The 11,939-nt window shown below is 57.2% G+C and overlaps 1 protein-coding gene across 1 annotated transcript; it reads right to left on the minus strand.

The window, feature by feature from the left end:
• Nucleotides 1-1,977: 1,977 nt before the first annotated feature.
• On the minus strand, nt 1,978-5,001 carry RNF44 (ring finger protein 44). Its single transcript, XM_065874859.1, has 10 exons — nt 4,895-5,001; nt 4,497-4,686; nt 4,150-4,317; nt 3,569-3,742; nt 3,301-3,462; nt 3,094-3,218; nt 2,690-2,777; nt 2,480-2,601; nt 2,244-2,343; nt 1,978-2,040 (listed from the first exon to the last, which is right to left on the minus strand). Exons 1-10 carry the CDS (start codon nt 4,999-5,001, stop codon nt 1,978-1,980), a joined length of 1,299 nt encoding a protein of 432 aa, XP_065730931.1.
• Between the last annotated feature and the right edge of the window lie 6,938 nt (nt 5,002-11,939).

Consider the following 11,939-nt stretch of genomic DNA (forward strand, 5'->3'; position numbering starts at 1 on the left):
AAAGACCTTTCTAACACAGAACACAGGCACTGGGCCCAGCCAGGGCTGGGGGACAGCACCCACTGTCATGCCTAGGCCAGAAGTTGGTAAATAAAAGAGTAAACAATGACAAGCCCCCACCACAGGAAATCATTGGTAACATGGCATCTATAGCAAGGTCGGCAAATCACAAACATCCTAAATAATTGTTTTATAAATCTCTTTTTTTTTAACGTTTTTTTTTTTTAAATGTTGTGTTTCCCCCCCAATAGCTGCTCGTTGGAATCACTGCTGCAGTCAACACACCATCCGTGAGCCTGTTTCTACCTGCCCCAGGAACCGTTAAGGGTTTCGAAAACCTTTTTTTTGGGGGGTGGGGAAGGGAGGGGGTCGGAGAGGGTAGTTCGCTGTGTAAAACAGGTGGGGTTTCAACACTGCTATAAATATAGAAATGTCACCTGGAGTTATATACAGTAAGACTCTGGGTTCTCCATGGGGTGGGGGCCAGGCTGATGGGGCCCCACGGCAGGCTGGGGGGAGGTGGTGGGCCAGGGCCGCTGCGGGAGAACGAGGGTGGTTGGAGCATCCCTGAGGCAGCAGGCGCCAGGGGCTGCCTGCTAGGATGTGCCGGCCCCACACGCGGTTCGTTCGGGGCAGCAACCCCAGCGGGGGGGTGAGGAAGAAACGGAATGGGACCCGGGTGGGTGAGGGTAGGGAGCTCGGCCAGACTCTCTGGGGGCTCCTCCAGGTCTTGGAGGGCAGGGCTCAGGCTGGGAGGGGGCCCCTGGAGGCGGGGTCCACACCCTCCTTGGACCCTGTCCCCCTGGGACTTCCCTGGAGGAGACACGCCCAGGCAGGTGGGAGACAGGCCCTGGCTAGAGAGGGAGAAATGCCCTGAAAAGCGTACGGTCCCGGTAGGCTCTGGGGACGTGTGCAGTACAGTGCATGGCAGTTATCAGCTGAGCACAGACCCCCCCCCCCCCGCCCCCCCAACCCCACCCATGACCGCCAGCCGCCTGGCCCCGCCCCAGCCGCGCACATGCATGCAGACCAGGCGGCACCACCAGACCATTCCCTGCCCCTGGGCACCTGGTCCTGGTTGGTCCCTATACACCCCCCCTCCCATTAAACCAAAAGAAAAGAAATTGTTTAAAAAATCCACACCCTCAAATCCTACACGCGATTTTGGGCCAAATGAATAAACAAAAACTGCTGCTCCTCACGTTCATGCAAAACGACAGAGAGGGGGGTGGGGCGTGGGTCTGGGCCCTGTCACCGCCAGGCAGGGGCAGCCACCAGCAACACAGGAAATCATTCTCCCTGGCCTGGTCCAGGCCCCCTCAGGACACATGCCGTCCCCGGTCAGGGCCTGCCTCCCACCTGCTCGGGAGGTTGGCTCTGATGCCCTCCAGCCTGGGCTTGGGGCAGGAATGTTGTACCCGAGGTGAGGGTCCTCTAGGGAGCCAGCCCCACCCCACAGCAACCTGGGTGGGGCTGGCTGCCTGAGTCTGTCTGGGGTCAAGGCAGGAGAACCCACTGGCTTCCTGCCACTGTCTGTCCACGCCTGTCAGTGCCACCTGAGCAGAGAGCACACCACTTCAGTGCAAGAGACCAGGCGACCGAGGACAGCGCACCCCCTTTGCCCATCCCGGGGCCAAGGATCTCCACCAGCCACACGAGGGGAATGAACCCCTGGCTCCCAGGGCCGGCAAGAAAAGGAGACAGACCCGAGGGCAAACAGGGGAGACTGAGTTAGGGACTCTCAGGCCGCTCCCTGGCGGGCATCTTTTAGACTGGTGGGCAAACGGGGAGGGAGTCTTTGGAGCTTGGCAAATGCAAGGGCTTATTGCAGGGGCTTCTCTCGGGCTGACCCTGGCACCAGCTCTGGAGATGCAGGCAGGAACGGCAGGGCAGGCCTGGGCCACGCCCTCCCCGGCCTTCCGGGGCCCCCGGAGTTTCCAGAGCTTTGGGCAGGGTTCTCCTGGGTGGCTGTGGACCTCACTCAGCCTCCCTGGGCACCTCGGAAGCGTCAGCCCGACAAATGGGACACGTCCGGTTGGCCTGGGGGGAGCAGCCGCACATCAGGCTCCACTCTCACCGGACCCCCAACCCATCCGGGGCTGTTCTGCTGCCCGGTGGGGACCTGGCTCCCTGAGTGGAGCCGGAACTTCTGGATGCTGAAGAGGACACGAAGGGAAGCCCTCCAGTCCACCCTCCTCCCTCACTACGCCAGGAACACCTGGGAGCGGGCGTGGCTACGTTACCTTCAACCACTTGTCGACACACTTGGTGTGGAATTCGTGGTTGCAGGGGAGGACCCGGAGCAGCTGCCGTGCCTCGAAGTCGCTGAAGCAGACAACACACCTGGGAGGAGGGCACAGAGCGTCACCCGCACACCGAAGGCGAGGGCAGGTTCACGGCAGAGCACAAAGCGCTACCCTGGGAAGACCGCAACCCATTTGTGCTCACAGAGAGACAGGAGGGGGCGCAGGGCACTCACAGCGTCTGCTCTGACTGGTGGCTGTCGGGATGAAAGCGGTACGATGGAAGCTGCTCGATGTCCGCTTTGGTGAGGCCGCGAGGCTTGGCGTCTCCCAGCCGCTCTGCCAGGTTCAGGAGGGCCTGGACGTGTGCAGGAGGGGAGGGTCAGTGGCAGCCAGGGCTGGAAGTCCCCCAAGCCCCCACCTCCCAGGACAGGGCTCCACGGGACCTCATAGTTCTCCATCTCCACGTCATCCACATCAAGATCCAGGCTGATGGTGGGCCCCATTGCTGTTGGTGACATTGGCAGCATCGAGCTAGGGGGAGATAGGTACGCGGGCCCGGGGTCAAGGTCAGTAGGTGTAAGGAGCGCAGAGCTGCTCCCGACTCCCGCCATGAAACAAAGCCCAGAACTCTGCACTGTTCACGCCAGGGACCCCAGTGTCTGTCCCAAGATGTCGCAGTAGGGCAGGGAGCCCAGCTGGTGAGCGTGAGTGTGCATGTATGGTTTGGCGGGGATGCTAGGTGGCTCGAGAGGCCCCGGGACCCCACGGGGCTGTGTTTGGGTCTAACCACTAGAGGCCCCAGAAGAACAGGGCACCACAGCTCTGGGGCAGATGTGCAGGTACTTACAGGAAGTAGGGCAGGAAGCTGGGGTAATACGGTGGTGGCGGAGGCGGCGGGGGTGGTGGCGGGAGCGGCTGTTGTAGGCGGTATCTCTGGGTGCTCAGTCTCCGGGGCATCATGTGGGAATATGGCTGCAAGAGGGGGGCCAGGTGCACGTCAGTCATGGGCCTGTCTCCCGGTCACCCTAGATCCTGGGTGGGGAGTGGCACTTACCACACCAAAGGACAGCTCCTGGTGCAGGGTATCGTGGGGCAGGTAGTGCAGGGGCACGGATGGGGACAGAGTTGGGCCCGGGGCAGAGGTGGAGTAGGTGAAGCTCCCCAGGGGGTGCTGATCCCCCCGCAGGTCCACATCACTGTCGAGCCGCTGCAGGGGCTGGAAGAAGCAGGGGTGAGTCAGCAGAGTCAGTGACAAGGAAAGCCCCCACCTCCCTGCCCCACTTGCCATCCCCTCTAGCATCAGACCCATCGCTCAGACTCACCATACGTGGGTGCTGGGTCTGCAGCGACACAAACTGCCCAAGAGGCGCCATATGAGCGGGCTGGGGGTGTGGGGCTGGCGGTGGAGGGTGCAGGATATAGTGGTCACTGGAGATAAGGTGGGGGTAGGCCTGATAGGGCACAGGGAGCTGCTGCATGGTACATGCCTGGATCAGCTGCTGAGAAAGGGGGCAGAGGCTGGAGAATGTTCTTCTGGGCTCTGGGCTGGGTCTGCTTGTGGCTGGGCCAGGGGCCATTCCACCCAGCGAGCGGTCCCAATCAAAGGCCTCTGGACCATCCATCCCTGGCCTAGGCCTCCCAGGCAGGATGTCTTGCTCTTAAGATCCACAGTTACCACTCCAAACCACAAAGCAGGCACTGGGAGCAGGGAGGTCCCTGAACTCTGAAGTGCCCTCCCACTGGACGTGAACGCACATATGCCGTTCTGGACAGGGCTGTGGCCTGGAGCCGAGCAGACACTGACAGCCTGGATGGGCGCTGTAAGCTCAGCTCAGTTCCGACACTGGCCTGTGCCTGGGGCCTTCAGCTGGGGGCAGGGCAGGAGGCCCAGGCGCTCACTCACCGGGGGCGGGAGGCAGCAGAGGGGATAGTGCTGCCCGCTGAACATCACGGAGCATGCTGGGAGCTGCTGGGTGCTGCAGCCAGGGATGTGTTGGCCTGTAGGCAAGGGGAAGCCTTGGGTCGTCACTGTGGTGACTGTGTAGGACAGAGGGACAGGTCCCTGGTGCACCTGCAGGAGGAGAGACCCAGGAACTGTAGGGAGGCCACTCTGCTGCCCCCAGGTGAGAAGCAAAGTCCTGCCGGGCCAGCTCTGGTGAAGGTGAAGTCAGGGCTTGTTCCCTCTGCTCCTCAGACCGGCTCGCCAGAGGCCAGGGGCAGCGGGGCGTGGGCGTGGGGGGTTCCGCTTACCTGCTCGTGGAGATCAACCATGAACGGGCTCTGCTGGGAGGCTGGGTGCAGCATTCGGGGGCTCCCGCCGGCAGGAGCCGAGGCTCGGCGCTCCTCTACGGGGAGGTATGCTGGTCGGGTCGGCGGCTGCTGGGAGGGTAAGCGCTCATCCTGGGTAGGTGGGCTGGCCAGGGGGCCCTCACGGCCAGGGCTGCACCACAGAGAGGAAGCCCCAGTAGCACTGACGGGGGCCGCTCATTCACAGAGCATGGAGAGAAGCCAAGGTCACTACCCACTGGGGAAGGAAGACAGCTCAGGGCCCTGTGCCCTACCACCCCTGGCCCCTGTGCCCCAGCCCAGGCTGAAAGCTCCAGTACCAGGGGCTCCGGGCTCCACAGGACTGGGAGGTTCCCTCCTACCTTCCCCAGAGCTGGCCTGGGCTGCTGCTGGGTCCTGCAGAGAATCGCCGCTGACCCACAGGGGCAGAGGGTGGCCACCTAGTCACTGCCAGAGCCCATGGCTGCATCAGGGGAGGCAGAGGGGTGGAGGGGCTGGGCCAGGGCTCACAACCCTAGGAAGCAAACCGACAAAGGAACTAAGGTACAGAGAAGGCCAGTCCCTTGCTCCATTAGGGGTCGGGGAGACAGATTCAAACCTCTGCAGCCTGGTTCCAGAGGCCACTGATGCCCACCACACCCTGGGCTCCCCAGGCAGCGCTGCGCTCTGGCACTAGGGTTCAGGCTTGGCCTGCAGGGAGTCCAGACCTTAGTTTCCTGCTCTGTGAAATGAGATCAGGGTCCGCCTCAGGGTTAAGTTCAGAGGGCTGGCCGGCATGCTTCCAGGCCAGGGGGCTCTGGTAAGGCCCCCTCAGGGTGGGGTCTCCAGGAAAACCTGTCCTGGCGTGGGGATCTACAACTCTGACCTCTAGGTAACTGGGGCTCCTGAGGGGACTCCAGCTTCCTCCCTTCTGTCTGGTTGGCTCAAGATGGATTGCAAACAGGCCTGGGGCCTAGTTCTCCTTCCACTAGTAACAGGTGAGAGGTTCTGACTTGGTTCTTGCCCTCGGGGTTCCCAGTCCAAGCCAAGTCAGTACAGTCGTTCCTCAGTACCCACGAGGGATTGGTTCTAGGACCCCCACGACACCAAAATCCGAGGATGCTTAAGTCCCTTATATAAAATAGTATAATATTTGCATATAATCTACACACATCCTCCCATGGACTTTAAATCATTTCTACATTACTTATGATACCTAATACAATGTAAATGCTATGTAAATATGATGTAAATGCTATGTAAGTGACAAATTCAAGTTTTGCTTTTTGCAACTTTATGGAATTTTTTCCCCTAAGTATTTTAAATCTGCAATTGGTTACATCCATGGATGTGGAACCCATGGATAGAGAGAGCTGACTGTATACTTTCTTTCCATAATCTGTTCCCACAGTGCCTACCCAAATGGGACTTCACCTACTTTTCAAGTAAGGTACTGTTGGCCTCATTTTGCAGAAGAGAAAACTGAGGCTCAGAGACGAAAGGACTTGCCCAAGGCCTCACAGTAAGTGTCAAAGCTGGGAGGTGGGCTGACTACCAGCCTCTTGCTGCACACTGATGCTGATGGGAAGGGGTCTAGCCCAAGGGTTCTGGCAGGACGTGATGAAGGAAGTCAACCTCTGGTGAACTGGTGGGTCTGGCGTGCAGCCAGGCCCTTTGTGTGTGGGGGGAGTGCATGCAAACCAGACCCAACACAGCCCCCAAGTGGGAGGTGGGGCTTGCTGAGAAAAGAGGAAGCAAGAACCTAAACCTAAGGGAGGAAGTTGAGTGAGAATGGGGGGGGGGGCAGGAGCTAGGGTCCAGGTGGGGCAAGTTGGGGGGACCACTCATTAACTCCAGAGGTTGGAATGAGGCCCTGGGAGGGAAAACTCTGGAACCTGTCAGACGCTGCAATGCTGAAGGGCGCATCCAACAGGACCAGACTTTGGCTGTTCCTGCCACAGGGAACCCTGCCTCTATCTAACAAAACTCCTATGCTTCCTTCATACCCAGCTTTAAGTGTCACCTCCCTGCTAACACAGCTAGGGAACCGGTGTACTGTTCCCTCAACACCTTGTTCCTTTCCTCTGTGCTGGGCTTTATGTGCATGGGCCCTGACTTTCAAAATGAGCCTGAAAGGGAGGCTCTTAACCTGATAAGACAGCACAGGGCCAAGGCCACAGCCACAGTAGAGCTGAAATTCACATTTCTCCCACCCAACCTGGGCTCCAGCACTTGGCAGAGGGGTGGGCAGGGCCCAGTGACCAGCTTGTGTCCAGCACAGGGCAGGCCTGATGTGGTAAATGCACACTGGAGAGCCAATTACACAGGTCTAAGGCCATGTCTGGCAGCAGTGAAGTTAGTGCCAATGATTAAAAACTGGGACATAAAAAAACCTGTCCTTTCAGTGTGTTGTGTGTGTGGCGGGGGGAAGGAAGCAGAAAATCTGGTCCCACTGGGCCCTCATTTCTGCTTGACCCACCTCACTCTGGGCATGAGTTTTCTCTCCAGGCCACCCCAGGCCCATTCCTTGCCTGCCCACCACAGGTGACTGGGGTTGTGAGCCCCCAGCGTGGGCCAAGTGCATATCCTTACACTCATGTGTACACACACAGCCTCCTTGATTCCTGCTGATAATCCAGCCAAGCAAACAAAGGCCAAGAGAGACTCAGAGGAAACCCCTAAATAACTTAAAACAACAGGCTCCTGACCCACCCCAGATTTTTGGATCAGAATCTTTGGAGGGTTGGGGAACAAGGGCACCTAGATTTCTACTAAACTCCCCAGCAGTTTCTACAGCACAGGCAGGTGCTTGAGAACCTCTGTTCTAACTGACCTCTGAGATCCTGGGAGCCCACAGTCCTGCCTATGAGGAGTATACAATACTTCCCATGTGCCATCCTGATAAGTCCTCATAGCAACCTTCAGAAGTAGGCATGCTGAGGCTCAGAGAAGTGAGGTCCAAGGCCAGTGAGTTGGAGCTGTGAGTGCTCTGGGACATGGCAGTGGCTTCAACTGCTCCTCTTGTGCCAGGCTGTCTTGAAGTCCGGGCAGTGTCAAGGCTCAGGGGTGCAGAATCACAGAGGCCTAGGCCCATGGGAATCTGCTCTGGCCAGCCTCTTCAAGGACACCCACACCTCAGGAAAGGAAGTGGCAAGGAGCTGAGAAACCCAACCACCAGACAGAAGGCCTCTAACTGTGACTGATGGTGCCTAAGATGACAGTGTTGACCCTTGCATTCTTACACACAATACCCTGACTTCTGGCCAGAGTCTTGGCTGAGGATTGGGCACATTGCCTCCCCTCTCTGAGCCTCAGTTTATTTATCTGTAAAATGGGAATAGCCCAATAATCACCTGCCAAGACTGCTTAAAGGCTGCTGCACTGATTTGTAAAGCTTAGGTGTGAACGATCACTATCAGAAAATACAACAGGCTGACCTTCACTCCCACCCCCCAAGCAGCTTAAAGATGCTATTTTAAGCTCTGCAGGAGGCAGCTGGGAAACATGCCTCCCTCAGGGAATATCCCCTCCCAGCTGGCAAGGGAGGGGACCCTGGTTCTTGACTGGAGACAGAGATGGCCCATGGGGAACTCACCCACTTCACAGTTGAGGAAACTGAGACCAGGAGAAAGAAAGTAACTTGCTGCAGACCACAAAGCCAAAGAAGGACAGAATTAGTCCTGGCTGGCCCGTTAGGCCCAGATTTCCTCAACCCCTGACTCTCATTACCATCAGTAACCTCAAGAATTACCTAATGCCAATTCTCTACTGCAGGCCCTAAAGGAGATCAGGAGAGCTTTCTCCTTCAGGCATCCTGACTAGACCTATTGTGGAAAGAAGCAAGTAAGGCCCAGAGCTGGAGCAGCAACTTGCTCAAGGTCAAACAACAAGGCCACCACCTAACTGCTCTTTCACCACACCTCCTCTGCGCTGGGCTCTCAGTGAGGTCTCCCTAAAAGGGTCTTGAGGGTCCCTAAATCCAATCTCGCCCAGAAGCAGGGACTGCACCTTGCATCCACCCCCTCCCCCAGGAGGCAGCCAACTCCCTATCCCCATCCTGGTCTAGGGAGACCCCGACATATCATTTGGGCCTGGGGGCTGTTTGCAGGTACAGGGACTGTTTTGCAGATAAGCTAAGTCAGGCCCTGAGAACAGGAGCAGACTCAGGCAGGCTAAGAAGCCCCCCTCCCACCCCTCAAAAAAGAGGCGGGTTGGGCCCAGCACTGACTGGTGGGCAAGCAGAGCTCCCTAACTGTGGTGCCTGGAGGCAGCTGAGAGCAGGACCACCAGGCTTTGAGTTAAGAGTTGTTGGCCAGCCCAGACTCCCTGGGTGACCTTGGTCAAGGGAATCTTCCCTTCTTTGAGCCTCAGTTGCCACAACTGTAAAATGGGAGTGGAAATCTCTCCTTCCCAGAGCTCCCAAATAAAGCCACAAGAGGCAAGACGCAAAAAACCAGGTGGTCACATTACTGGGGGAGGAAACCAGTGTCCCTGAAGAGCAGGCCCCTCCTCAATGTGGGCCAGGAGCAGGTTGCGGGATTCGGGGAGCTTCCTCAGCCACCCGTCCCTGGGACTGGAGACGTGGGTGGGGAGGACGTGGTACAGATACTCGCCCAGAGAGGGGCCTCCCTCGTCCCCCTCTCACTCCTTTGTGCCGGGCTCGGAGGGACATCGGGGGCTGGAGGCCATACGGCGGCGCCGGGGCCAGAGCGCTGTGACTTTAAGAGCCGAGGATCCCGGACCATGTGCTCGGCGTGAGACAAAAGCAACAACAAAGGAAGTGGCGGCGGCAGGGGGAGGGGGCGGCTCCTTCCTCTCCAACCGCAGCGCTCTGCCTCTGGAGAAGGGAGACTCGGCCTGGCCTTGGGGGGCGCTGGGGGTGGGGAAGGGTCCCGGATTCTAGAGGCCTCGCCATCTCCCCTCCGGACTGCCCGTAATTAACTCCTGCAGAGCCAGCTAGATCACAGCCCTCAGTCCCAGGGGAAGGGGGGGCAGGAATTCCAGGGATGCGGAAATCGGGAGCTGGGGGCTCTGGCCCCGACTCACCTTCGGCCGCCTGGCTACACGTTGACTCCTTTGTTCCCGATCTAGGACGGCCAAGCTGGGCAAGAGGCGGGGGGGGTGGGAGTGTGCTGCCTGGACCCTTTAAGAGCCCCCGCCCTGAGGAACAATGTGCTCCCTTCCCCACCCCCGGTCCGGGGGCAGTCCGGCTCCTTCCGCGGCCCTCTTTCTTTGTTGTCCGTCCGCCGGGCGTCTGCCTCGCGAGGCCCACGCGCGGTCAGTCTCTCGGCCCAGGCCCTCTGGTAGCGGGAGGCGGCGCAGGACGTGGCCGGGTTTGCGCAGCTGCCGGCGACTGGCCCTTTAAGAACTGTCCGCGGCGGCAGCGGAATGTAACAAACCCCACATTTGATTCACAACATTCGAAGCGGCGGGGTCGCGCGCCGGGCGGGAGGGGGGCTCGCGGGGGCGCGCCGGGAGGTTCCGGCAAACAGTAGCCGGCTGCTCCCCGCGAGGGCCCCGCCCCTTGCTAAGAGTTCCGCCTCTCGGGGGCGCCAAGAGCCAATCATTCGCCGAGACTCGGCACGTGATTTAGTGGGCCGCCATCTTGGAAGGCAGATTTTTTTTTTTTTTTTTAAACCTCCTCTCGCCCCCACCTCCTCACTTAAAGTGCCCGCAGCCATCACAGGAAAGGGGCGGGGCCACACGGTCTGACCTAAAGACGGGAGACAGCGCGGTAAGCAAGACAAATTGGCTGTAACTCTAACTTGCTATGCAAACTCACAAATCACTCATGCTTCTGAGGCTCATTTTCCCCGCCACAGAAGTGGGTCCCGCCGGGAGAGCCGCAGCCCGGACTTACTGTGTCATGGTCCCCTTCTTGGGACGGCGCCTGGGACACAAGTGCAATGGACCTGACCTTCGACGGGGCAGGAGCGGCTCTTAAGCCAGTCAGAGTGGTTAGGAAGGCTCTAACAGCCCTGGGCCGGCAACCTCCCCGGAGATGACGTCAGCCCCGAAAGCTACTGCGCCGCGATGACATCATGGCCTGGCCGCCTCGCATCTCCTTGTTTATACTGCGCGGTGGCTTTAAAAAGTTGGGAGGGGCTGGATTGCCCAACGAACCAATAATGGGCAACACATGCAAATAAGCTAACGCTTGTCGGGAAGGATTGGCCCGGCTCGCGTTGACGTCACAGAGACATTTAAACACCCCGCCCCCAGCGTGGCCCGGGAAAAGGGCGGGGAACAGTTTGAAGCTGGAGCAGTAGTCGTCCCGCGCTCTAATAGCTCTAGGCGAGGCCTCGGAGAGCTTCCTAATTAGGGGGATTGGGGAACTAAACCCAATTAAGTCTTTAGTTTTCTACTGTACTCCTCCTAGCAATTATGAGACGCATTACTACAACCTGCCCATTTTACAGATGGGTAGAGAGAATCAAGAGGGGTGTCATTCACCCCAGGTTACAAAGCGAGGAAGAATGGCCGAGCAGATACTTGAACCCAAGCCAAAGCCCAGCGTCGTTCCCCTTTGACTCGACGCCTCCTCAGGCAGACGTTATACAAAGTGGGGTATTATCTCTACATCGATAGCAAAAAAAAAAAAAAAAAAAGCTGGGAGCTGGGAACAGGTCAAATAAATTATGCATATAATCAATAACCGGACTCCTCTGTATGCAGCTGCACTGACATAGGGTTACCTCCAGCACAGCCCTAAACAAGATACCAGCAAAAAATGATAAACATTTGTTAAGCCTGTGTGGTGGGGTTGCTGGGTGTGTGTGTGTGATTTTCTATGCTTCTTTGGTATATTTCATAATCCCAAATTTAAAAACTGAAAGAAAGATACTGAACAGAGTATAACAGTATCAATGTTTTTAAAAATTGGATATATACAGTAGCTGTATATAGAATATTCCTGGAAGGATATACAGGAGACTGATTAATAACTGTCCTCAGGGAGAACTGGAGGAGAGCACTGGGTCAGGATAGACTTTTTATTGTATACGCTTTTGTACGTTTGCTCCTTAAAAACAAAACAAAACAAGAAAAACTCTATACAGTATAACCTACTGAAAATTCTAAAGAAAATTACTGTGAAAGAGTACGTTTTAAATATTTTAAGCCATAAAAAACTTGTGTTCCTTTAGAGTCAGAAATCCCCCTTTGGAAAGGGTATCCAGTGGAAACAATCCAGAAGGAAGCTGGGGAACAGACATGCTTATCCAAGTGTTGTTTAGACCAGCAACAATCTGACACCATAATGTGGATGGCAGCCAGCAACACAATGACTGAAAATGGTACCCACTCGCTGTTTGCATATCTCTAAGGACAGAAGATCAAGTTCATGATGCAGTGCTACAGATGTTACCTGGAATGCCAAACTCTATCCATCATAGTTAAACTATGTGTGCATGAGAATAAATGGGGTTG

The sequence above is a fragment of the Phocoena phocoena genome, chromosome 3 (assembly GCF_963924675.1).
Source record: "Phocoena phocoena chromosome 3, mPhoPho1.1, whole genome shotgun sequence".
NCBI classification, from domain to species: Eukaryota; Metazoa; Chordata; class Mammalia; order Artiodactyla; family Phocoenidae; genus Phocoena; species Phocoena phocoena.